The sequence below is a fragment of the Pelmatolapia mariae genome, linkage group LG5, assembly GCF_036321145.2.
Source record: "Pelmatolapia mariae isolate MD_Pm_ZW linkage group LG5, Pm_UMD_F_2, whole genome shotgun sequence".
NCBI lineage: Eukaryota > Metazoa > Chordata > Actinopteri > Cichliformes > Cichlidae > Pelmatolapia > Pelmatolapia mariae.
Window position 1 is genome coordinate 11,446,403 of NC_086231.1, and position 27,679 is coordinate 11,474,081.

The 27,679-nt window shown below is 39.0% G+C and overlaps 2 protein-coding genes across 5 annotated transcripts in view; one reads left to right on the forward strand and one right to left on the reverse strand.

The window, feature by feature from the left end:
- The window catches only part of cenpp (centromere protein P), a 98,440-nt gene that overhangs the window by 66,841 nt on the left and 3,920 nt on the right, over positions 1-27,679 (forward strand). The gene's annotated exons all lie outside the window — the stretch shown is intronic.
- On the reverse strand, positions 4,974-26,254 carry ecm2 (extracellular matrix protein 2, female organ and adipocyte specific). Of its 3 annotated transcripts, none has more exons than XM_063473659.1 (12): positions 26,062-26,254; positions 21,192-21,329; positions 20,260-20,415; positions 15,947-16,135; positions 12,938-13,873; positions 11,973-12,088; positions 11,221-11,356; positions 10,479-10,636; positions 9,137-9,276; positions 8,916-9,028; positions 8,162-8,375; positions 4,974-6,679 (listed from the first exon to the last, which is right to left on the reverse strand). In XM_063473659.1, exons 2-12 carry the CDS (start codon positions 21,325-21,327, stop codon positions 6,511-6,513), a joined length of 2,463 nt encoding a protein of 820 aa, XP_063329729.1. In that variant the 5' UTR covers positions 21,328-21,329; positions 26,062-26,254; the 3' UTR covers positions 4,974-6,510. The 3 variants fall into 3 exon arrangements, with proteins under 3 accessions (XP_063329729.1, XP_063329728.1, XP_063329730.1); XM_063473658.1 differs by having other exon boundaries at positions 12,938-13,912; XM_063473660.1 differs by lacking the exon at positions 15,947-16,135.

The window sequence follows — 27,679 nt, forward strand, 5'->3', positions numbered from 1 at the left end:
GGTAAACATGATATAAGAACACAGCAACAGTCTCTGAATATAGTTTACCCATAGGAAGTGGAAATGTATTTATACACTTTGGAAGAATATATCATATTATCAAAGGGGCTGAAGTGTTTTTTTGTTTTGTTTTATTTTTAAGCAAACAAAAGAAATGTTTGGCACTCAGTTTTCATTTTTGTGCACAAAGTAAATTTATTTGGCAGATTTACTTGTATTTAAACTGTAGAGATAAGTAGAAACATAACTGTTGTGCTTTGCATTTTTGCAAAGCTGCTGTCATGTCTGAATAAAGGTGTAAGGAACAGTTGCATAACAAACCTTATGATATGTCTAGACCTTTTCTGTCTTCTTTCCAGAGCCTAATTTTTATGGAAAAAAAGAACTGAGAACAATTTCCATTATATCAGCCCGTAGGCAGATGTCCACAATTCTAAACAACTTGTTAAGATGGATTACTCTTTGGCAATGAAGTGATACACTCTTAAGGTGATACAACATACCATTACAGCCAGTCAGAACTGGCAGCTTGGTGTTATAAATGTCCTGTTTGTGGATTTGGAAAGCAGAGACAAAAGATAATTGGAGGTGATGCTTTGCAACATCAAATTAAAGTTTACTATATATTGTGCTCTGCGTGATGTTGTCTTAACAAGACACAGTAGGAAATCTTTCAGCTTTACATTTGAAGCAGGAATGAGAAGTACCTCCCAAGAATGGAAAAGCTAACAGGCTTGTTCCCTCAGGGGTTCAAGTGTTATACAATTCCTTTTTCCATTTACTTCTGGTATTTTCTGCTGAGCCGAGCTGGAATTGCACAACTTATGGCTGAGCCAGACCATCCAAATATGCCCTGGTTTGGCAGTCAGAAGACCCGAAATGGGATCGGGTCTGTTTTGGTTTCAGTGAATCTTCTTGGTGGGGAAATCAAATTTTCCAAACCATCACAGATCTGGTTAAATAATCATCACATCAACAAGGAGCCTTCTGACTTCTTTCATGTGCAACAAACTCTTTGAAGGAAATTCCTAAACGTAAGCTCTCAGTTTTATCACTTGTTATTCCTACCACTAGCTTTTGACTTGGTACAGCAATAAATAAACTCATGAACAACTTGTGGGAAACACAGCAAAAATCTGATTTTACCTCCAGGCTAAAAAAGGGAAAACATCTCTTGTTCCCAGAAGCTGGAAAATCGACATGCCCTGTTGATGTATGCCTCTCTGATGTATGGTTAGAACATGTCTCAAAGTTTAACTTTTACTTTTTAAGCTTTCATGAATATATAGCTAATTTTAATGTTTACATTTTTGTGGTATTTTTCATAACTGGCTACATATATTTATGTAATTTGTCTTTTTAAAAGCGTGTTAAATAATCTGCTTGAGGCTAGTTGGATGCATTTAAGAAGTCTCACAGAACTAAGTCCACTTCACGTATTAGATACCAGTAGCTTAAACACGTCCGCCTTCTTGGTTAAAACCTCAGACTCAGTTTCCAGCTCCCCATAATCACAGCTTCATGGCTGTGTGCTGAAACAATAGCCTCTTGGGAGCCAGATTGTCAGTTTAAAAGATGCCATTTTCCCAAACACTGGAGGGATCTGATTAGACCATGATGTAACCCTACATGAGAGTTTTCTCTTTTCTGTGCCCTGTGTGAGGACTAAGACATTAAAGGTATTTGTCTGCACTGTAAGGACCACTAGCCCCACGGTATATCCTGTTGCGTCATGTTGATCTGGATGGTGGGTGGTCCTTTTGTCTTTCTGCCTGCCCAGAAGCAAAGGCAAACTTCAAATTATTGAGCTTCTTTGTCTGAGCCAGGTATCCGTCATGCTGTCGTTTTCTGTTTTCATGCGGACGAGCCCTTCGAAACCTCATACCTCTCAGCTGACTGGTCTGCCACAGAAAGATTTAATTCAGTAGCTGTAATAATCCAAAGAGGGGAAACTGGTTTGTGGTAGTGAAAATATTCTATGGCGTAATTGTTGGATTTATTGTCTTCAAACTGCAAATTAAATGTTAGAGATTATTTCCTGATGTGAGATGGTCTGCCTGACTGATGGAAGGCGGTCAGGATGTCTCTTCTCTCTAAGGATCTCATACTTTCCAACCCATCAGACGTCTATGACGGCGCTGGAACGGCTGGAACTTGTTGTGTTTTTGTGTTAAGGAGAATTTCCTCCATCTGGTAATTTCTTTTAATGCCGTAAGTCACGGGGGCAACTTCCAGGGCATCTAGCCAAAGAGTTGCCTCAGTGCTGTTGTTGCTTTAGTGCCACAGGAACGTTTTGAAGCCAGGAAACATTTTTAAAAGAACTGTGACCCTGCAACTCAGTGTGTTACCTGTTTCTGGCACTGTTACCCAGCCAGGCTATACAACAGAGCAGTGTTCACTATCCCCACACTCCACCGTGATCTCACCTCACCACAGTTCCACCTGACACTAATATTGATTATTGGTGTTTTGATTGTTTGTTTTTCTACTTTTGTTTTTTGTTTGTTTGTTTTAATGTGACATATATTCTTATTCATAAAACTAACTTTTGCTCACAAGTAACTGTTGGTCAGTAAGTACATTTAACTGCTGTTCTAACTGAATTTAGTGATTTAACAATATATTTTAGGTATTCTCACATTGTTTTACTTCCAAATCGATGTCAGTGGTCACCAGCATTTTTAGCTTATGACCCCTTAAAACTAAGTAATTTTTGTTTTTGCACTGTGTTGGAATATTTATCCTGTACTTTACCAACATTTTGCTGCTATAGTTTGCATGCAAGACACAGACTTATCTCAAACACTGTGGTCTTTTCCATCGAACCTTGAGATGTTCTACGTATACTTGTTGTAAAAAGTTGTCATTTGTGTTACTGTTACCTTCCTATTAGCTCAATGGTTATTCTCCTCTGAATTCTGGGATCAACATTAAAAAATCTGGCATAACTTTCACTCAGAGAATTGATGCACACTGGATATTTTCACTTTTTATGACCATTCTCTGTAAAACCTAAAGATGGCTGTATAGAAAAATTCCAGTAGATCAGCAGTTTCAGAAACACTCTGATCAGCCTGTGTGGCACCAACAACCATGCCTCAGTCAGACTCACTTACATCACCTTTCTTCACCATTGTGATGCTCAGTTTGAACTCCAGCAGGTCTTCGTTACCATGTCCTTATGTCTGGTTCCACACATTTGTACCATGTGACTGGCTGATTACATGTTTGCGTTAATGAGCAGTTGAATGGTGTGCCTAACAAATTGGCTGCTGAGTGTAGGTATCTCAGTTTTGGCCAAGTGAACAAAAGCATCATAGTCACAGTTTCATTTGTCTCACAAATACAAGATTGCAAAGTTAGGGTTACACTGTTATTCACAAAAAACATAAAAAGCTGCTTCATTTTCCTTTTAATTTCATTTTTTCCATTTTTATATCACAGAAATCAGTTGAATTGAGTTCCACCTCCGTACTGATCTTTTGTGCCTGATAGAATGTCTGAGTACATGGGAATGACTTTACAGTTTACTTTTTCAGTTACATCTCCTCATCCTGAGGAGCATGGATGAGGTCACATGACTAATGAGTATATGATTGTTCACTCACGTGTTTGATATGCAAGACTGATGAACAGAGCAGCTGTTCATGTTGGCAGAAGAGAACTCCCTCAGGAAAAACTTTCATCTCAGCTTTAGTTCAAGAGAGGAAAGTTTTCCAGCTCCAGGTTCAGTCAGATGACAACTGCCGGCATCTAGAAACTGGCCACACATTTGTGATTCTTTGTTTTATTGCTTCTATTCATTCAAATTTATTTTAGTCCCCATATAATTATCTAATATTTTCAGTTTTTTTACCATTAAAGAAGCTGAGGTTTTATGCTCCTCACAGTTTAGGGTTTTTTTTCTGTTTCAATCATCCTTTCGATGTCTGTGACTGAAGTAAATGATCCTAAACCTCAGGCTTGTAGAGGAAAATATTATGATTTGGTTGGCTTTTCCAGCTCTGTTAATTGCAGCTTTCAGTAAATATGTATTACATATAGCTAAAAGACATGTAATGGAAGGTTAACTACATTTTTTTTCTTATTCTGTAAAAGTCATCATGGCTCCACTTTTTCCCTGAAGCCCAAGCTGTTAATTTGATAACATGAATATACTCCTAAATGTCCTGGACAGGCAGGCTGTGTAAATGATCAGGGGATCCAGTGCAATATAATCTAACTTATTTGAGTGTGTGAGCCATGGACCAACTGATCTTAAAATGACTTGAGGTATTCTACGTTGTTCCAGACAGAAACAAGAGGCTTTTGCAACCTGGTTCCAGATGTTTGAACCACAGCAGCAATATTTTGTAATTATTTTTTTTAAGTAGTTCAAATAGTTCTGGCCACCTGGTACTCATGCAGTTTATCAAGTTGCATTACTTCTGCAAGTAAGAGGCCTGTTATATTCTAATATTCTAAAATAGATATCCGCAGGAGAAGCAGTCAATAGTGGCAGATTTGGGTGAGCAGCTGTTAAAACTTTGGTCAGAAAATGTCAGATCAGAAATTTAAAACATCCACACTAAACTGTACATCAATACTGGATTTTTTTGTGCTTATTCCATGGTGAAGCATAAGTCTGTCACTCTATAATTCTTCTGTAGAGGGACAAAACCTGCTACAAAAGCTTGCACATAGTGATCACCTAATGAGCCTTCACCCAGATTACGTCCAAGGTCGAGGTCACATTTGTTAATCTCCAATACAGCCAAGCAATTGAAAGCAAATGTATGACTTTTTTTCTGCACATTACAACAACCTGTGAACTGTTGATCATAAGCCAGATTACACATCACCAACCTTCTGCTGTTTGTGCCAAAAAGGTGTTAAAACCAAAAATTAACAAGAAGAAGAACATGTGACTGCAAAATCTGAAGTGCTTTCATTGAAAGGGTACTAGGTTTAGGCAGACTTCACTCAGACAGGAATGGTAACTTAAAGTTTATTTTTTCCGTGCATCATAACATTGTGCTAAACTGTAAAATATAAAGTTGACTCACCAACTTCATATAATTTAAGCATGTTGGCCAGCCAAGAGCAAATGAAAGGATATAATCTTCAAATATATCTTAAATTTGTGGAAAAAAAATTAAAAATCTAAAGTAAATTGTTAAATTGTTGAGTGTTTTGGACCTCTAGTGAGAGCTTTTCAAAGCAACATTAAGGTAGAACGAGCCTTTCATGTACACAGTGGTAATACATTATATTACAGTTTGCGCAGCTTGAAAGCATAATGCACAGTAAAAGAGTTTAAATTATCTAAAAGTCTTGTGTGTTTCTATGTCTGGGAAAGAAGAAGATTCAATTAAAAGAAAACACAGAAGTACAAATTTACAGTAAGTAAAATAAGATATTTTCATGCAGCAGCATTAAAGTCAGAAATGTTTGGCCATAATCTCCATAAATTCTTTAGCATACTCTGCTCCCACTTGGGATTAAATAAACCCATGTTAAGACACATACTATATAAAGCAGGATAAGAAGAAATAGAAGTTAACCCAGATACAGATGCAGTCATAACTTTGTAAGGAATTGTGAATTCATTGTGAATTCTTTTAACCACAAAGTGAAGTGAAACAGTTGCTGTGCAGGATATACCATAACAAAAGCTCAGTATCACATATGATGCATTCATCTTGATGATGCTGAATTGTAAATCATAACACATGCAATAGCAAGACTCCCGCTTAATTTTTGCATCAAACATAAATCAGACTTAACTACAGTTGAGGAGGTCACTGCCCTGTCCATTCACGTAAGCAAGATAAAGATAAAATGTTGAGGAACAGGCATGTCATTACATCTCATCTTGATCTGTTTGAGGAATTGGCTCTCCAGCAGCACTTGGTTTAACGCAAACATCTTAGGGGATGTGTCACGTGTGAGCTTTCCATGTCAGGGTTTTTATGAAAACAGGCAGTGGAAGAATTGCAGCTGAGAAATGAAACATGAAGGTGCTGAGGTTGTTAAAAATAATGCGCTGTGCTTGCAGTCGCACTTCATAGAATTCTTTCCATTTCTTTATTAGGGTTTTCATTTTACTGTGAATTCCTTCCCTTTTACACAGTGATCCACAGCGGCGACCCTCTAGAGGGACCAGCCAAAAGTAGAAGAAGAAGATTTTCTGAGAGCGGACAGATGTGTTCTGTCACTTTCACACCAGTTTAAGATGGGCCAGGTGACAGAGCAGGACAGCTTACCAGATACCAAACCATGTGTTTGGTCTAAAGTTGTAGAAAATGTTCAAATAGCATCTTACCATACAACAGTAACCATGTTTGAATGTTTAAACTGTGTGTCAGATTTTGACATCAGACTAATGCGTTTTCTAGTAATTTTTTAGGTTTATTTGTATTATATTATTTGTATGATATTAGTAACAGAAAAAAATGATGAAAGGAGATTTTGACTTCTTTTGGCAGATAAAAGTCCACTGTCTCTCAGTTTTTTATTTTGTTTGTGTGTTCACTTGGTTTTTTGGGGCTTTAAGACCACACTTGATGCAGATCTTACACAGGAAAAGGCCATTGGTGAGATTTTTTGGGGGTCGATGTAGTTGTTTTCCAATCTTACAGCCACCAAGGTGGAGTCCCCGCTGTGGTTTGGGTCACAGATGGCTTCATCAGGAATACTCCTTGAAGACATAGCATGAGAATATAGATTCATGTTTATTCCCTATAGCTGAAACAAACGTTTTTCCATTATGTGTTAACTGGCAGATTATGGAGTTGCTCTATAAAGTACTGATCTGTGCCCAAGTATATTTTTGCATATATGCTCCCTCTGGGAAACATTATGTCGTTTTAATGTACAATTCACTGATATGCAGAAGATACACGGTTACAGAGTTCACCAAAACTATTAATACACAGACATTAATATTTAGTTAATATAATGAGTATATGAGACCAACACTACTAATTACTTTTCACTTCATGTTGCATTTACTGCAGATCATCTTTTGTTTTCTTTGTGTAGTTAAACATGTCCCAAAAGAAGAAAATACTCACTTAGCATTTTCTAAGAAGAAATTTAACACATACATTTCTAGTCCGTTTTCAATGTTTTAAACTTTTGTACATTTTTATTCATTTTTAGGGTTTTTTTGTGTATTTATTGCACCACATATGTTAGAATAGTTAGCAATATTTCCTTCAAGTCTGATTGTAATTTCCCACCTGCAGTGTTAGCCTTCTTGCCAATAAAGACAGACCAAAGCGCAGTGTTTAAATTGGTCATTTCAAATAAAACACACTGCCACGACCTGGACTGTGTGCACGGCGCAAGAAACCTGTGAGTGCATAATGAGGTGATTCAGTGCGACTCCTAGGTGGAACTATGAATCAACTTGTTTTGTTTCTTGTCGTCAAGACAACTCTCCATCCAGTGAACTTTCAGTATAATATTGTTTGGCAGTCTGTGTTGAATGAGTCAGTCATCTGGTCAGACTCATGTCTGTCATAGGAGCTTTGTTGTTGGTCTTAAATGACTTTGGGGTTCTGTGTTTAATCACTTATGTTTTTTCCTGACTCCTTTTCTTACTTAAATGAGTTTTTTGAGATTATCAATCACTATCTTATTTTTTTCTGTAAATAAATAAATCAGTAATCATTTCTGGTCATCATATTAAAGTCGGAGCAAATCATTATTACACCATCAGTCTTAATTTGAATTATTAGTTACGCCATTGTACCAATCAAGTCAATAGTAATAATTTTTCTGTACTGTCTTGGAAGTTTGTGCAAAGCGTCTGATTTGGGGAAAAAAACCATAAACAAATAACATGTAAAAATTAGCAAAGTGATATTACATTTTTGAAATTGTTCTTATTTTATAACTAATCAGTGATGGACTGGAGAGTTTCAAATATGGAGAGGTGTTAAGAGGTGTCTTCTATAAGCCTCATTTATGCTCCCATTTTATAATTAGCTAGTGCAGACATATAACAGTACAGTTCTGCCTGTAACAGTACGCCCAGTGCCAAAAAATGTTCTCAACATAAACAAATTACGAGGAAGACAGTCTCAGGTGTTTCAAGGAAGTAACTGTTTAAAAGGTTTACATATTAGAACATTCAAAATTAATGCATGCGTATTTATGAATAGTGCTTTCGTACCTGATCATGTTATTGTCGAGTCTGAGGAAGTGTAAGTTGGTCATTTCGTTGATGCCAGATGGCACAACAACCAGCTGGTTGTGGTCCAAACACAGTTCGACCAGGGAATGGTAGGCCCCAAAGAACGACTCAGGTTCAGTCCCCTCTCCATCCAGTTTGTTGTAGGAGAGGTAGAGGTACTCTAAACCAGGTTGCATGTGGGCAAAAACGTAACCTGTGGAGGTATTTAAAGAAAATAATTTACCTTGTACAATAATTTAACTCTACCTATACAAGTCTTAATAAGTGTTAACTGCAGCTCACCTTAAACTAAACAGCAAATCATTAAGTCATTCTAAAGTAGTCTGTTAACTTTGACCATGTTATTTATTTATTTATTTATTTATTTTTGTATTGTTTTGTTTGTTTGTGGGTAATAAACGATGGGTAATAAAAAGATCAAAATAAATACATTTTGACCACTTCCAGTACCCATACATCAGAAAGAGCATAACAAAACCCAAACCCCTGATGTTGCTTGTGCATTGCTTTCTCAGTGTTGGAGAAACTGACCTAAATAGTATCTAGCACTTACCACTTATGTATTGCAGAAGTTAATTTTCTAAAAAAACTTAGATCAATCATCGGCCTAATCCATTTAAAGTTATTATTGTTTAAAAAATAAAACATTGAATAGGAAGGTTTTGTGTCAGTCCGCTAACTTTAAGAAGGTAACATTAGTTAGCCAGATAATCCTTTAACCAGTCACACCTACCAGGTATCCTCTCAATATTGTTTCCCAAGAGCACCAAGTGAACTAGAGATCTTGGTAGATATGAAGGAACCATGTAAAGCTTATTATATGAAAGGTCAATGGACTCCAAATTTCTGCAGAGAAGGTAACAGTAAGAAAACAATTACTAACAGTAAGAGACCATGGAAATTACAGCTAAAGTAACACTACTGTGGGGGTAATAGCCTCTCTTTCTGTCAGACCTGTGGTTGATCCAGGCCAGTGGAGCAATCCTGGTCTCCTCCAGTTTGTTGTGTCTTAAAGAAACTATGTTCAGATTGCTGGTCTGATTGAAAACTGTCTCTGAGATTTCTTCAATCAGGTTGTTCTCCAAATAGAGTTCCTAAAAGATGGAAAAACATAAAACAAAATATTTGGCAACATGAGCGTCATAATAGAAACTATTTATGAGGAAGTTACAGTGGGATCCAATGTGAGTTCCTAATTTCACATGCAATCAGTGTAAATATGTTTCCTGGATGTTTTTTGTTCAGAGATCTTGGCAGATGGGTTTGTTGTTCTTCCTGACTTTGTTTAAGGCTGTAAATGCATAATTCATGCCAAAGCTGTGTTTGTGTTTTTTTAGCCTAATTAGTAAAATGAGAAGGCAGGCAGGAGTGTGACCACCACGCATAACCTTTAATTATAATCATCAACTCTTCACTATTCAAAAGCCAAAGTCTCTCACAAAACCCTGGAACCCTGAATATTTAGCAGAGAAACATGTTAATGGTAGACTATACTCTGGTTCTGGATGAATATAACAACAATCAGAGGGTTTGGATTTGCAGAGAGAGTAAGTAAAACCTTTCCAGTGTCATAAAATGAAGTAGGTTTTAAGGTAGGTTTACAGCAGCATTGTGCCGCTGGTGTTCTGCATTGTTTGTGGTTAGCCAAAGGCCATAACTGCTCGGGTGGAATGGTTTCCCACAGGTAGAAGCAGAAATTAAACATCAGACCCAAAAAGAAAATTTTGCTACTTCAGCAAAAAGTAAATTCAGCTACTCTGACAATGTGAAAGAAAAATTCATCAGCTATGTAATGGGTTGGTTTATTGAAAGCTGTGTATATTTATTTTCTTTGCCAGTTGCAGTTCAAAAAGGCTTATGAGCTGATTAAAGCTTCCATATTCTAGTTTAACAGTGTGCACAGATTTTAGAATTACATGTGAACATTAAGGTCTATCACCTCACAAATTTTATGAACAAACGTATCAATATATTAAAGCTTGGATGGGTGATTGAATATTTTTGGCAATATTGTGTATAAGTTGAGAGGCATCACATATAATTCACCTCTCTGCAGTTTGCATTTCCAGTTTTCTTCTGTCTCCAAATATCATTCACATAGGTTAGAGTTTCAATATAGCTGCGAGCATTTGGCTGCCAGGTTTGTTTTTATAGATCCCAATGTTTGGAAGTTTTGTAAGCCTATTTCATCTCAAATATGAGGCCCGGGGGTCTTTTAAATAAGTCAAAAATGTGGCCAAGGATGTATCCCAGTGTGAGGAATGAGAGAGTCAAGGAAACAGATATTGTTTTATACCAGCAATGACTTGGGAAGGCCTTGTGGTACAGTACGGAAATGGTTTCTCCCCAGTCTGAGGTAGGAAAGCTGGATTAGGGGAGCGAAGGCCAGAGGATCTACATTCCCCTCACTCAGCAGATTTCCTTCCAGCTCCAGAATAACCAGGCTGCTCAAATCTTAAAGATAAAAAAAAGATAAACTTGTGATGAATAGTGTGTTTAGAAGTGAATAACCATACATAGGATCTAACTTTCTTTTTGTCTGTGAGCTGTGCAATCCATGAAGTAACCAATTTGTATTTTGAATTTTAAAACAATGAACGGTTGTTTGTAACCAGACACAATATAGGAGACAGACTTGGGAATCTTGAATGGGAATCTATGGAAGAATCCAGCAGCAAAGATTGTGCTAGAAATATAACTTACAGGGAGAAAAAGTCTCATAAAACTTTATTTTAGGGCAAACTTTTGTGTTTTTCATCAGATTTGACTAATTCCATACATGCAGCTTTATGCTTATTTGATGAATAACATTAATGTAAATTAAGATCATATTTATATTCATAGCTGCCCAAATAAGTGCTCGGGGATGCCTGTTGATTCTGGAAGTCCTACAGGCCATGTAATTGATGAGGTCAAACTATAAGGAGATTTCATATCAATTCAATTCAGTTTTATTTAGATAGTGCCAAATCAATGTCTTTGACTTCTTGGACAAAGAAACACCAGCTGGATGTCATTAAAGGATGTGATAGCAGTACCTTGGAAGCTGTTTTCATCTATCCCTCTCAGTCTGTTTTCATTGATCTTCAGCTCCTGCAGGGTCGGGGGAAGGTCAGATGGCACAACGTCTAAAAGGTTTCCATCCAAATACAGACGTGTTAGCTTCTTCAGACCCTGAAACACACACACACACACACGCAGGTATAAGTACTGGAAAGTAAAAATAGGCTGCCACCAAGTTATTATCCTTGTTATTATTATTATAGAAATACATGTTTGTTTTCCTTCTCTGAATTTGTAGTTAATTTTTTTTTTTCATTTAATGTTGTTTCCACATTTGTCACATTTATTAATAAAATGCAACATGTTTAGATGATTACTTTTTTCACATTCGGATATTTTTCATTGGTCTGTTTGGTTTTTTTCCTGCTGCTTCTCCTCGCCTAAATTTCAGGCGCAGTAGTCTAAGCAGATACGCAGACCTCCTTCTCCCTTTCCACCTCCTCTTTGGTATTTGCATATTTTACAGATGTTTTTAGATTTAGCAGGACATTCACTTTCCTTCTCATTAAAAAAAACTTGCTAAAAATCTTACTAAGTCCTACAGATTTTGTTATTATGTTACACCTTTCTTTCTCCGTGGAGTTGATTATATTACACTGTAGATGGCCATATGTCTTTGCACACCCACCTTTAAACTTTATTACTTGAACCATTGTTATATTTCTGGCAGATGATTTTTTTTAAAAAAGCTAGGGCTTCAGTCGTTTTCAGTTTTATTATGACTTACTTTGAAGGCTTTAGCGTCAATGCCTGCAGAAGTAAGTTTGTTTTTCTTCAGGTTGATCCACTCCAGGTTAGGAATTCCATTAAAGGCGTCTGCTGGGATGCTGCTGATGCTGTTGCCTGCAGGTCAGAGCAAGTTCAGTCGGTTAACACTGACAACAGGATTTCTCCAATTGTAGTTTGTTTCTGTGTGCTTTCTTAATTGGAGTCTTAGTTTCTAAATCCCTTTCTCCAGGTTGGTAAGTGATACTAATTTGGCAAACTAAAAGTTTTTTCCAGCTTCTCACTTGTAGGTGGGAGTGGTCATGCCTTTCTCTTGTTAAACTTCAGATTTTTAGCAGCTTTAGATGATCAATATTAATAATGCAGGTCTGCTTTTTCCAAACATAGCAGCGCATTAGTTGTTTGGTAAAAGATGCTGCTGTTTTGACTGTAAAAAGATTATACGCGATTGTTGTCCAGCAGTGGTCATGTCACAAGGCTAAGACAACATATACACGATGACAACTTTATGCTTTAAGTCTGGGTTGGGCCTTCACTCACTATGATAAAGTAAGCAAAGGGAAGCACACTGGGTAACTGAATTGAAATACAGTAACATGTTACAATGAAAATATTATGAACACCTTAAAAAAGTTCATGAATATTTAAATTAGCCTACAGGTTACCGGTTGTCCAATATGCAAGGTCACTGATTAAACACTGCATTCAACTGCAACAGTACAGATCCTCTGCAATCATTAGCCTAATGCGAGTATTATCAGTTTTATATTTCTCTTACTGTTAAAAAAAAAAAGGCTAAGAAGCGTCATCTGAGTTGTGGGTTGACATAATATTGAAGCTTCCTTTTTAAGTGTTTCACATGTATTTGTATAACTCTACTGATAATATACATCCTTCTGAAATCCTCAGAGATTGTTTTGAGGGTTTGTTTTCTTTAATGACTCTGTGTCTCCGGTGTTGACTTACCCTCCAGACTGAGAGATTTCAGCTCAGGAATGGCCAGAGGAGGGAAGTGTGTGAGTTTGGCATTCTCACATGTGGCAGTAACGTCAGAGATGTCACAGCCTGGAGGAAGGCCTCCTCTGTTTACAGCTATGATCTCCCTATCCTCCCCTTCTTCCATCTCTTCGGTTTCTACCTGTTCCTCCTCTGTAGCAACTGGAGGTCTTGGAATCGGAGCAGGAAGGAGGTCTGGTTCCTCAGGTTCTTCAGGTTCTTTTGGAAGCATTTGAAACACGTCTCCTCTCAGCCACACCTCCTCCTCCTGCTCCTCCTTTTCTTCCTCGCGCCTCTCGTTCTCTTCCTCGCGCCTCTCGTTCTCTTCCTCGTGCCTCTCGTTCTCTTCCTCGCGCCGCTCGTTCTCTTCCTCGCGCCTCTCGATCTCTTCCTCGCGCCGCTCGTTCTCTTCCTCGCGCCTCTCGATCTCTTCCTCGTGCCGCTCGTTCTCTTCCTCGCGCCTCTCGTTCTCTTCCTCGTGCCGCTCTTTCTCCTTTTCAACTAAATCCAAAAGTTCTTCCCTCAGCATCTCCTCCTGCTTTTTCCTTTCCTCCTCTAGCTTCCTTTCCCTCTCTCTTGCTTCTCTCTCTGCTTCCTCCTTCTGTCTCCTATCTTCCTCTTCCTCCTGCCTCCTCTTTTGCTCCTCATCTACCTGCCTGCTCCACTCCTCCAGTTCCTTTTCTTCCTGCAGCCTCAGTGCCTCCTCCTCCTGCTTTCTCATCTCCTCAGCTATCTTTCTCTGTTTCTCCTCCTGCTCTTTCCTTTGCTTCCTTCTCTTTCTTCTCGCTTCCTCCTTCTTCTTCACGCGTTCTTCCTCCTCACGATGCTGCTCTGCCTCCCTCCAGAGGATTTTCTGGATCTCCTCTTGGGTCAGTGGAGTCACGACATCACTGGGGTCATTGGGAACTGGGGAGTCACCAGAAATGTCAAGGCTGAGGTCAGGTTCTGGGGGGGTTTATGGAGGTGAGGGACACCCCATCAAGGGGTAGGAGGGAAGGGGACAGGAAGGAAAAGAGGAGTGAAGAAAAAAAAGTTGGAGATACAGACAGAGAGAAAGATGAAGAAGTAGAGTGGAAAAATAAAGAAACTGCAATAAAAGAGAGTATACAGGAAGGAGATTGAGGTTGGTGGGGACAGACAGGCATGGTGATAGGTGGACAGACAGACAGACAGCAGATGGACAAACAGACGGCTGTGTGTTAGTGCTGTGAACAAACAGCCATCTACATTCTTGCAGACCAGCTTGTTAAAGCTACAGAGCAGACTGCTGCTGTAGACCAGTCTGGACCAAATCCCACTAAGACATATGATCACAGTCAGATAAAGTCAGTCGTTGTGGTGTTTGCTGCTACTGGTGCATTCTGGTCCTAAATCTGAATATGAATTATAGACTTGTTTTCATAAATATACATCCATATGAGAATGTTTGTGTGTCTCGTGTTTTTGTTAAGTCATGAAAACAAGAGAAGTTACGAGACGGTTTCATTTTGTAAAAGGCTAATCAACTTTGGCCTAAAAATGGTTGGTTATATTTAACAATGGATCAGTTCCTCATCAAAATATCTGTACCACCTGATGTTGGCCTTGTTGACAGTGTTTGTGGCTGTTATTTATCTTTTGAGTCCAATTTTGTATTTAATTTCAAACATTTGTCGGGAATCAAATGAGCTCAGACAGCCTAAATACTTCTGATTAGCCATCTTCTAAGTTCATAGTTGTGCTTAGTTGGTTTCTGTAAATTTTCTGTTCAAATCTATAAAATGTCTTGTAGAAGCAGAAGCAATGGACGCATTTTATAAAACATACAGTTTGTCATCTTATAAGAAAGAAAAACATCATGCAGCAAAATACTGTTCCTGATTTAGACCAACTTTAGCTCACTTGTCCAACACTTGTGCTGTTTTATAGTCAAAAAGTTTGTGTTAACAAGATCATTTAGTAAATATAAAATCAAAGAGACAAACTTACATCTGAGGTTTTTCAGTGAGTTTGGGAATAACTATAATTGGACTTTTGTTCTGGCTATAAAACAGCTTCCTTCCCAGTAAACTTTATACATACAACAGAAGGTGCACGTGTACAGGTAGAGACACACCTTTTCTATGACCTTCAAGTCATAGAAAAGAGGTTTTCTTCTGCTGTACTTCTGTACATATGCACTCAATGTGGCATGCAAAAATATGAGCAATGAAAAATTAGTGAAAGTTCAGCTATTTTTCCCATAATTCTTAGAAGGTTATAAAGGCAAGTTTCCCATTTACAACAAAGGATGCACATGCATGCAGAGGTAGAAAATTATTTGCCCCAACATTAGCAACTCAAAAAATTACAGTGTAAAAATATATTTACATTTAACACTTATGTTCTCATTCCCAAAGGTTTTTACTACAGGCCTGCTGGCTGAGTGTTTCCCACAAATATCTTTTTACAGTTTGTTTTCTGCCTCCAGCATCTCCACAGATCTCCCAGTAATATGACTCAGCATCTCATCTTTACACCTCATATTAGTCCCACATTCATTCGTCTTTGTTCTGATGATCTGAATTGACAGTAAAGCAAAATTAATCCCAGACATGTTGAACAACATGTGTTATGTCCCAACATACAGACATGGTAAAACTCTCACAACATGAGTGTTCACGCATCCAAAATGTGCATACCACATTTTTAAAGCCATGATGAAACAGGAAGCAACATGCTGAGGCCTCAGATGGAAATTATTCAGCATCAAGGAAATGTTTCAATTCCGTTCAGAACTGATGTAATGAACAATTTACACGAGTTTCATTTTAAGAAAGGAGACGTCTACTGACTCATAAGATAGTAGCAGATAGAACTTGATAGAACATCTTGAAATGTGGATTATTAATTGATTGAGTTACTCTAGTAGGTCCCCTTTAGGTTTTGAGGGGACCTTGGTGTTAATCTCTGTTGCCTCTGGATGTTGTACCATGGCTGTGTCACATGTTGTGTTTCTACCTGGCTCCATGCAGACAGGGCAGCACTCGCCCGCAGGGGTGAAGGGGAAATGACAGTGTATTTCGGGACAGGTGCTCTCATCACAAACCACCCGCCCTCCGGTACACAGACAAGTCACACAGGGCTTTGGGGACCAGACGGCCTGGTCAAACATGGTCAGACCCTGGTACACACACTGGCCCTGCTTACCTGAAACAACACAGAGGCAGTAATGTCAGGAGTAATTAATTGAAATCAAACTATGAAATGTTTATATTATCTAGAAGCATTAGTACATTTAACATTAGCAAATAATGTCTGAGACACATTAAGACCTTGCAGTGTTCCCATAAGGACACGCACTATGGGCAAGAACATGACTGCTACTGTAGTATATTGGCGTTTGACATCTGCAGTGAGCACACAAAGTCATAAAACACTCTATGAAACATCTGCAGTCTCACCATCGTGAGCACATGGTAAAATTTCTGGTTTTCTGCACAACAACTCTGCAGATGCTGAAAGTATAATTAGCATTGAAACAACTGGACATAATTACAAAGCCTGCAAGCAGTCACTCAACACAATCAAACAAGCAGTGGGTGACAGTTTGTTACATAGTGGTGAATGAGAAGAAGCACCAAATGTGGTTTCTTTTCATTCAGATACCAAACATTTTCACTGTGAATCGTGTCTTAATAACAGAAACACTTTGGATCATGGAGTGCTGCTTAGAGATTACACTATTTTACTTCATATTGAAAGAGTTTCCCAGCCTCTACCCTGTTGTAGTTTTGTTTCCTAAATAAGAGAACAGTTCTAGTAAAAAGTGCCACCAGAAAATTCAAGGAAGTTACTCATGAAAATCTAAAATGTTGCTGATTTAAAGTTGGATGACTTGCCCTTCAAGATTATATCCCTGTGTTTGTCTAAACCCCTGCTTGAGCTTTCACATTAGCCAAGTGGGACAGGTGGTGAGGCCAAACAGTGGACTTTATAATGCGCTGTTTGCTGGCACACTGTAGCACAATTCAGGGCATTTCCACTGTATGTTCTTCTTTAGATGCCTCGGGACATTACAGGAAAACTTGTTACCTTTGGAGAAACTACTGGATCACAGCTGTAAATCCAGGTGTCATCAGCAGTGGGGAGCCTCTGTGTGAAAATTAAGTCAGTTTGGAAGAGAAGTGTATGTTTTCTGCAAATTTGACATTGAGATTTAGAGACTTAAAAGTGCAAAACAAGACTTCCAGGAGCACTGCTGCACAAGAAGTTGACTTTAAAGCGAACATGAGCCATTTTTTGTGGGTTGATTCAAGGAACTTTTTGACCGCATTAGTTTTACAGAAAGGTGGCCCCATATTGTTTGGGGAATAAATGGGGCATCTGTCTGACTTGCAGTAACCTGTAGAGGTGCAAAAATCTAATCAGCACTTTATGTTGTGACTGTTTTCTGGCTCTGGTGCTAGAAGCTGACATCCTCATTCCTAATCCCATCAACAAACCTCTGATTGACCAATTTAGTTTTCAAACAAAGGAACTTATTTTCACTGAACACAGAATCACAACAAATTGAGTCACTGAACAAAGCTGAGCAGTGATTTAAGGTTTAGAGCCAGACACAACTTTATCCTGGACCCTTTTCATGCTCCTCAGCAGCAGCAGGCCTGCTGCAATAATTGCTGTGTGTGTCTAGTCGAATCTAAAGCCTGTACTTTACCATAAAAAACAGACAAAGCATTTCTACTCCTCCCTTTGAATTAACTTCACCTTTCAACATGAGACCAAGGACAAGACAAGGCTATGCCTGGCAGTGAGTCAGTATAAAAGACTGTAAACCACTATGATACAGCAGGAAGAGCCTCTTTTTTTTTTTGTCTGTTAGCTCTGTCTGTCATCTATCCTTTCTAATGGTATGCTCTTTGTTACGTCTATAGGAACACAGGTAGTTAAGAGGCTCAGGTTATTTCTCTTAAATACGGTCTCCCTAATATCGTTGTCCTTTTAACAGTGAGCAGTGAGACTGTCACCCTGTCATCTCAGTTCGAGCACACATACTTTAGAGCTTTTCTCTTTAAAACTTTGTCTCTGTGTCACTGTTCTCTACATTGCTCAGTAAATTGCAGGTTTTTGATTAAATAGCATGGTTAGCTTGGTAAGTACTGTGATGTGGCACCATCCTATACCATTCAGAGCATATTATTTGTTGTTTTTATCATCAGTAGCACAATTAGTGGACAACAGTTAAAACCAATACAAGTTTTTATAATATTATAATATATGACACAAAAATATAACAGAAACACTTCTTTGGTCTTGGAGTCACCTGGTTGTAGTATCTGACTAAGCCTTTTCCTGCACACCTCCTCACCTCCTCAGTGAGGTGTTTTCGGCATGTCCAACTGGGAAGAGGCCACAGGGCAGTCCAGGACATGCTGGGAAGATTGTTTCTCAGTTGGCCTGATGACAGCTAGGTATCCCCTAAGAAGAGCTGGAGAAGGTGACTGGGGAGAGGGAGCTTGCTGCATTTCGGCATAAGGCCCCATTACAACCGCTGTTGTCATCCTTGCAAAAGGCGGTGCAATCCAAAAGTGATGTTACATCCACTGACATGAGCCATGCTTTAGTGTTGTTTCAGCTTGGCCAGGTTGAAGGCACGAGTGTATGATGGTGTCATTTTTACTTTTAGTGGTATATCAGTGCAGAAGCTCAGAGATTTCCAGATTATACTGAAGGAGATGGTGCACAGTTTGAAAAGATGAGTTTCTTGAGAAAGCTTTGAAAAACTCCATGATCACTTTGCTTCTTGCTTCTACAACTTCGATTGTTATGCGGACACTGGTGCTGAGGTTTTATCTGAGTTTTATGAGAGTCCTACTGTTCAGAAGAATGCTGCGATAAGTCTGGTGCACCCTAAGCCCTCATGATGGTTGGATTTCCTTTGCTATAGCCCTTATAATTTGCTGGGCCAGATAGACAAAAATCCCATAACGACTGCTGCAATTTACAGAGATTCAACCTAATCTCTGTAAACAGTTAGTTATACTCTGTTTTTAGTCAGTGTTCTGTTGACCAGTCATGTATAAGCAGGCTTTGGTGGAACTGAGGTACACTGCAAACTTTAAAACGTTTGCTGCTACACCCAGACGATAAGTGATCAGACTAGCCGATGTCTTCTCAGATTACTGTTAACCTTAGCCTAATTTTGAAAAGGTCGCCGGCGACCTGGTGAATGTAAATAGATTAAGATAAAGTAAATGCTCCCTGTGTAAAATATAAAATACGCATAACTCAAAGTCCTTCTTTACAGTTTTTCTGCCCTTGACAACTTAATACAGTCACATGACTTGGAATTATACTTTGAACACTTGTGAATTATAAATGGGGCCTCAATCTGAGCAAATCTGTAGAAAAAGCAAGGTAAAGAAGCAAAGTAAGGGGACCTTGAAATATAAATACATCCAAAATTAAGAAGGACTTTTTACACTGAAATGCTGTGACTTCTGGTCAGAGGTCTTTCATTTTCCCAGTCTTCAGTGGAAAGTCCACTGGTTTGATGAGCAGCCTCTTGCTTCTGTAAACTGCAGTTAGATTGTTGCTGTTACATTACAGTCACTTAAACAGAGACTTGTTCTTACACCCAAAACAACAGCAAAAAAAAGAATTGAAAAAATCCTTGTAGCTTCCAACAAAAGATTGCTGCCGCTACCTTCCCTTCTAATTACATAATGCTGACTTTAATGTGTTAAACTGAAGGTTTTCCACATGGCTTTGAGGTTGTTCTTTGGAGCCTTTGTCCCCATCTCTGTGTGCGATGTTTCAGGGCTACTTCTCTGACGAGCTCTTTTCCCACAGATGTTTTTCCCTTCTGTTCATTTTGGAATGTGATGATTTGTCATTAAATTGCGGTGCTGTAAAAACGGGCAGCTTCGTTATGAGAACAGGATGGAGATTCTGAGCTGAGCTGTTGTTTGACTGGACTCATACACGCAGCTTCTCTAAAACTGGATGTTTTTTACTGTATCACTTAAGATTTTATTACCTGTTATTTTTTGTGAATTTTTTTGGATATGTTAAAAAAAAACTTCCTTCTGCTGTGTTAATAAGTCCACTTTGGTTCTAATTGCCGCATCTAATCTATCTCCTACTGGAAATGTGAATAATTTTAAAGGTTTTTTTATATGACTGTACACTGTGTTGGGATATTTGTTAGTAAAGTGGATTAGTCGATCCACACCCTATGTGTGAATCGACTAATCTGTGTAACAGTAACCCTACGTTACTGTTACATTATTGGTCACATAAACATGGATTAGCAGAGTTGTCTCACTGACCTGGGATGACGTTGTAGGTGGCGTGCTGTTCTTGGATGTTCTTATAGGGTTGTAGGAGAAGAGCATTTCCTTCTACAGGCACCACTGGGATGCTTGGACCAGGAACCAGTCTGATCTTCAGAGGTCTAGTTCGCCCCGCTCTAGCCCGGCCAAAACCTGCAACCACTGGTCATATTAATGTGCATCTTTCTAGAAACATGGGGATGTTTTTGGTTGTTTTGACACTCTCATTTAAGCTAAATTTGTTTCCCAGTAAGTTTATTACTTGAAACTGACTGAAAGCTAAATTTTCCCTTCTGTTTTTGTGAGGGGTTTTTTTTGTAAATAGGTTTTTGCATCAGCAAATAGCAGTTTCCACACAAGAACCTTAGACCTTCCCCTTCACTGGTTTTTGGGATAATATGACTGTAGCGCATAGCAGGAAACAGCCCACTTCAGAAACATTATCACTACATGAATTGCTCTGTGTGCCTGATTAGTGGAGACAAGACACATGATGTCCATTTCCTAGAAGTGGATGCACCATGAGTCCGGCACTGACATGTTAAAGATAGTTTAATGCCCAAACACACTACATGTGACATTTTATCTTTCTCACCAGCACCCCTGCCAAGAAATTCCTAGAAAGATCCAGGGCTCAAGTACATGATTCAGAGCATGAAGACCAAACTCCACTCCTGTCAACTCTACTATCACTTCAGAACCTTTGAGATCACCCATTACATTTTCAGCACAACAGCTCTAATTGTAACTGTTGCTATAACTGTTGCTAAAACCACCTTATCTATTCTTGGTGCCTTTTCGCTTTTAATGAAACTAGGCATTCTCTACCTCCCTCAAATCTTTTTGCTACAGTAAAAAAAATCTCTGTACTGGTCACACAAGCATTAAACTGATAAAAAAAAATTACCCTGAATGAAAAAAAGTCTCACCTTGTCCATCCTTCCTCCTCCTCCTCCCTCTAAGAATCTCACCATTCTGGTTTCGTGGTCGGTTTCTGGCCTCAGCATCAGGGATGGTCAAGGCCACCAGCAGCCACAGACTGGCCACCACCAGCCACCACCTCATCCCTATAGAGCAGCACAGACTAGGTTCAGGAGGAGGTTGCTACACAGCACTTTTCCCTTTTAATAAGATATAACTATCAATAAACATGCTTTTTATCATGAAAGTGTGAAAATAAACAGTGTTAAATAAGCAAATAAAAGGACATTTTTCCACACAAAGAAAGGTTGTTTTTTCACAAATACATCACAAATACAAACAGCTGCAAAGTTTTGCGTACATGTTGTTGTAAACTTAGTTTAATCCCAAAAAGAATGGATTTAATACTCAGTCCACCTAGTTAAAGGAATACACTGAAGACAAATAAATAATATAAAACTGTAAATTCTTCAGGGTTTAAGATGTCCAAGTTTTGAGAGCAACATGAGACCTTTGTTTCATGTTTTTCTGCATCTCCCTCTACACCCATTTTCTTTTATCTTTCCACTTTTCAGCTACATATGAATTAGAAAAATTATAAAAGGTCTAAGAAAGCCCCCCTCCCTTTTTTTAAGATTTCTTTTTGGTTTTAGTATTTTTCCTAATTTAAATCATATTTTTAATGCTTGAGAATTTAAATCCTTACTTCCTACAGCTGGTAAAGTAACTGAAATCAAGCAGACAGATCCATGTTTACCTCTAACTTCAGAAAAATAGACAACACAAAAAGAGAGAGGATTTTACCTGCAGCAGTTCTCAGTAAAGAGCTGTCAGCACTGCTTCTGTCCCTCATATAGCTCTCGGCTGGGGTCCTAATGGCTGGTTCCCTGTATGTGTGTAATGACTAGTCTATAAACAGCAGTCCTGTCATTATTAAAGCATAGAGATCTGAGGCTAAAACACACCTTCGCACACCTGATAGTTTGTTTTTCTGTCTGATTCCCCCTCTGAATGGAGCAGATTTAAGCAATTCTCTGTATCATATGAGCCTCTGATTGCTGTCCAGATAGACAACTTGTTTTCCGTACTCAGTCAATAAATGCCAGGGAATTATTTTATTTAGAACTGATTTGTCATTGCTCTGAGCTTTTTAATTTTAGATCTCGGCACGTTTCAGTTATGAGAAACCAGAAAATTCCTCATCTGGTGTAGTTACAATCAGACTTGTATGCATCATCTGTTTTTGGTACATTTCTGTATCTGTCTTGTTTCAGTGTATTAATTTAACATGTTTGCAGCAGAAAGGTTTCCACATGTGGCCCCTCCATTTTGGTGAAAATAAACACCAGGTGAAGTTTTCGTATATTCAACCAAAAGCCTGAATCATGTGTCAGGTCCTCATAATGTCCTTAAACCTTTAATTCGAAAGAAAACAGAAATTATCCACAAAAACTGTAATAAAGCTCTGGGCTCAGATCACTTCTGAGCCTGATTATTACAGTTTTTAGACCAGTCCACATGGCTGATATTAGATTTAATTAAAAAAGAAAAAAAGTTTGCTGCAATCGAGCTCCAATTTCAGGACTAATAACACTGACCCAAACATTTACCATATGTGGCTCACATTCAAAGTATTGTTAAAATCAGCTGGAAACTGTTTCCTCTGTTTGTATTTTAAGGACAAATAAAATGCACTTTTTTAAAAAAAATGCTACATAAACACTACAAATCTGTATGGAACAAACTGTGGTGTGAAAGTGAAACCCGTCCATACACACAGACCTTTGTGTTCCGAGTTAACTTATAAATGTTTTTTGTTTAAGATGACAAGTTTTAGTTTCCCGTCTGAACTTTGGTGAGCAGTTTTATTTCCAATTACCAGTTACCAGAAAGGTCAGTGTGCATTACTGCCACCCTCTGGGCTGGAGTAATGTTAAAGCTGATTGACTGTGGTGATATTTGTCAGATTTATCTGCATATGAGAGACATTATGTAATTCTTTAACAGTTATGAGAGACACCCAATAGTTTATACTTTAGAAGGAAAGTGGAGTTTCAGATATTTGTAATTTATGGTGAGGTGTGGTGTTGCATCTATTCCATGTTTTGCAAACATATGTACAATTTGGACATTTTAATTAAAAGGAATCATGAAGGTAAATATTGCACTCGTGGCTACTTTATTAAGTACTCATGTTCAAGTGCTTGTTTGCGCAAATAACTAACTGTCAGTCACAAGGCAGAAAGTCAGTCATTTAGGCCTGCTGACGTTCAAACTGAGGATCAGAATGGGGGGGGAAAGGTGATTTAAGTGACTTTGAATGTGGCATAATTGCTAGTATCAGATAGGATGGTCACATTATCTCCAAAAATGCTGATCTAATTGAATTTTCGTGCACAATCATCTCTAAGAGCAGAAAACCAAGGGTGAAATTCACACAGGCTTGCCAAAATAGGACAAAAAAGGCCTGGTCTGAGTTGTGATTTCTGCTACAACATTCAGGTGGAGGTTAACATTTGGCGTTAACAGCCTGAAAGCATGGATCCATCTTGCCTCATATCAATGGTTCAGGCTGGTGGAGGTGCTGTAAGGGTGTGGGGGATAAACAGCTTACATGTGATGTTAAGGGATGGACATGTTGACCACAGACAACCCATGTTCTGATGGCTGCTCCAGCAGGATAATACACCATGTCGCTCAAATAATCTCAAACAGGTTTCTTGAACATGACAGTGAGAGTATGTGTTATGTCTTATGATGGAACATAATTGGTGGGAAAGGTAAAGCTTCAAAACACATGCCCTTAAATCTTACTTAATTTATTATTTTTGCAATATTCATCTCCCATGAAGTTTCACTGAAAATCACACGTGTCACAGTTAGAGGCTCTTCTGATCCCCTACATACGCCCTCCCTCTTTTAATCATTCACATTTCCTTTAGGATGGAGTAAAACTTTAGTCTGTAGCTCCACGGACTGGAGGTCTGATCACATTCCACTCCGAGACCCTCCCACCTCACATCAGCCCTCACCAATAGGAAATGAGGATTCAATGGGAAACAAAGAGAGAGAGACCAATGTGAGCTGAGACAGGAGAAAGAAAACAGGAGGGAGGGGAAAGAGATGGAAAATATTCAGCAGTTCAGTTTCTGGATGAGCAGGCTCAGATGGAGAGACTTCCAATATGAGCAGCAGAGGATAAAAATAACCAGGAGTCTGTGTGTTTATGGATTAATGGAAGCCAGACGGTGTTTAAAGCTCGAGCTTTGGTCCACTGCTCTTTGCTTTCCGAAAACATTCCACTGGATTTGGAGAAATCACCCAAACTAACTGAAGTTGAATTGTATTGACTTTTTATTGCAAATATTTTATGCAAACTACTTTCTGCTTATTGTACCGGCAACTTCCTTAAGACAGCTCTAAACATTGGTGTCACATCTCAGTAACATAATCTGGAAAACTCCACTTATGGCCAACAAATGTATGTTTATTCAAACTAAGATTATTAGTCTGAAATGACCGATGCTTGATGACATCCAAAACCTGACTTGCCACCACTTATAGCTCATTGAAAACAAACATTTTTGTGTTTTTATGTTGACCAGTTACAGGGTTTTTTTTTCCTGCAGAGACAAATTTTTATGACCTCCAAAGATCCAAAGGAAAATCTCCCGTCATCCTTCCCGTTTTTGTTTTTTTTTTTCGAACCAATTTAATTGTTTGGGGTTTCGTTGACTCAAACATTAGAGACATTTGTTTATGAAATGGTCATAAATAGCTTACTGTCATGCTTAGTCAGCCAACCAAAAGCCCATTCTAAGCCTCATATTTACTATAAAATGTCAGAAAAGCTTGAAAAATCCTTATTCTAGTTTCTCATATCTCCCATTGCCTCCTGGAAATATTGAGTCTCTATAAAATATGTATATCATAAATATCTGACACAAAAGCAGCAGATGCTCACCGAGCTTCTGACATTTAAATGCACCGACAATGATGAAGGAAAGTATTTATTTACTGAGCTCTTGCAGTCTTTTGCAACCAGAGGAGTCACCCCCTGATGGACATAAGAAATAATGCAGGTTTAAGGCATTTTAAACTTTGATGTCATCTTTTACACAGTAGTACAAACTATCGTCTGCAGCTCTGACAGTGCCTGCACATGTTGGTTTGTCCAGTTCATTTCCTTCGAGTGGACGCAGCAGTAATGGCTGTGTTTGTTGCGATGTAATCTCACATCATTTTGACTAATCACAATCACCAACCTCTAAGTGTTGTATTTAGTGTGACGAATTTTGTTCCAGGAAATCTTCTGCAAAGTTGGCATCACACAATGGAAACACATTAAACCAGAGAGAAATGCATATCTGTAGCAGCACAGTGGGAGCAAGCAAACGGGGCCTTGACAGACCAAACTAACCTCAAACAACAAGGAGAAAAACTGACTAGCAAAGACTTGCTTCACGCCCACAACTTCAGACGATGAGCAGCATGATCTGTTTATTCCAACCAGCATAACACGGGAGTCGTTCATTGCTTCCTGTGTTACTAAGAGACATAGGCATAAACCAGGTTTTGGTCTGTGATCCACATGGATATCAAGCCCATGTCGTGGAAGCTGTTTTGCTCAGTAATTAAATGATTGTAATTTATTTACAGAGAATTTCTTGCATTACTTTGATAATTAGTGAGTTATTATTGTAACCAGTGTTTATGCTCAACCTGAAAAGAGTTCATTTATCACGCTACAAATCTCCAAGTGTTCTCCAGCAATGAAACAACTGTTTACAAACCCAAGTACAACAGACGGACAGACAGACAGGCAGAGACTTAGAGAGGGGAGGAGCTGAGGACAGACAGACATTAGCGCTACATTACCAGCAGTTCGAAGGCGGCTGCAGGACTTTAGGCCAATTTCTTCCAGCCTCTTTCCTCCTCCTCTGGTTCAGCAGGAACTCCAGGAGAGGTGTGTGTGTGTGTCGCTGTGTGATGACACTTAAAGTTTGTGTGTGTCTCCAGGCGCAGAGATGTAGAGTAGAGCAGAGCAGGGTAATAAGTCTGCAAAGGAAAGCCAGGATTTGTACTGCAGCTGGAACAAAAAGTGAGCGAGTGAGAGAGAGAGTAACAAACAGACAGAGAGAGGGAGAGAGAGTGAGACAGGTCTGTCTTCCTGTATGTGTGAGGATGCTGCCAACATGCTGCAGGATAGTGGAGCAAAACGATCGGCGGCGATGTCTCAGAAAAAGCAGGACTATCAGAGTATGAAGCACGAAGCCTGGTTTGGCTCTAAAGTCTAATAATGAGTTGAAAAGGTGAAGTTTGGATGGAGGTCCGATAAGAGTGTGTCACTTCAGTGTCAAATAAAAGGCTCAGTGTGGAAAAAACCTCAGAGCCGCCTGAAGAAAGGAGGAACTTAACCTGCTCTTTCAGGTCTGGAATGATGCAATTAACATTTATTATTTTAAACACAGACAGACGCCAATTTTTTGTTTTACACTATCAACACACTCATTAAAAAAGAAAACATTTGCTTCCCTGACTGACTCGACTTGGCCGCTGTAGCTGTAGATTATTGAATCAGTTTGACACGTTCGGTGCAGGCTGAACTCAAGTGTCTCCCTTAACTACTTTCATGTTTTCTATAATCAGAAGACTTTTCCTCTGTTAACACCAGCATGGTAGAATAACGGGCTGATATCAACACGATTAAAGACAACAGCTGTTTATGTGATCATCTGCACTGACAAATAAAAGGAAGGAGCTCAGAGAGAGCTGCATTTCCACCCTTTTGTTATCCAGATGTCAGCTCTTCAGCATCAACATCTGTAACACGCGTACAGTAAAGCAAAAACATTACAAGAACAAGAGCCTGCAGGTTCCTCGTGTCCCATTACAGCTGATTCTGTCCTGACGTGTCTGCGCACTTTCAGCCAAACTGACTTCATATGTCAGTGAAATGCATTTATTTAACTCCTTACACCGTGAAACCCTACTAGGAGTAACCCTTAAAGCTCTTTTCCGAAACAAGCAGTTTCTGTCATATTTCAGACTTGCTTATAAAATAAAATGACTGGGTTTGCATCAGAAGTGAGTGAGAGTGGCCTCTGTCTATGCAGCTACCCCTGGAATAACCCAGAAACTGTTCTACTGGTCTTCAAACCACATCTTTTTTGACACACACTGAGGTATCAGAACTCGTCATTATAAGTACAGGGGAGCCTGTTTATTACTCTGATCGTGGCTCAAGAGTTGGGAATTCGCCTTGTAATCGGAAGGTTGCCGGTTCGAGCCCCGACTCGGACAGTCTCGGTCATTGTGTCCTTGGGCAAGACACTTCACCCGTTTGCCTACTGGTGGTGGTCAGAGGGGCCGGTGGCGCCAGTGTCCGGCAGCCTCGCCTCTGTCAGTGCGCCAGGGTGGCTGTGGCTACAATGTAGCTTGCCATCACCAGTGTGTGAATGTGTGCGTGAATGGGTGAATGACTGGATATGTAAAG

Coding starts and splice junctions, on each gene's coding strand:
- ecm2 (XM_063473658.1), bottom strand. CDS start 21,327: ATGAGGTGGTGGCTGGTGGTGGCCAGTCTGTGGCTGCTGGTGGCCTTG. Junction 9,029..9,136: donor CTGGCCTGGATCAACCACAG/GTCTGACAGAAA, acceptor CCTTCTCTGCAG/AAATTTGGAGTCCATTGACC. Junction 8,376..8,915: donor CAATATTGAGAGGATACCTG/GTAGGTGTGACT, acceptor ATACCTCCACAG/GTTACGTTTTTGCCCACATG.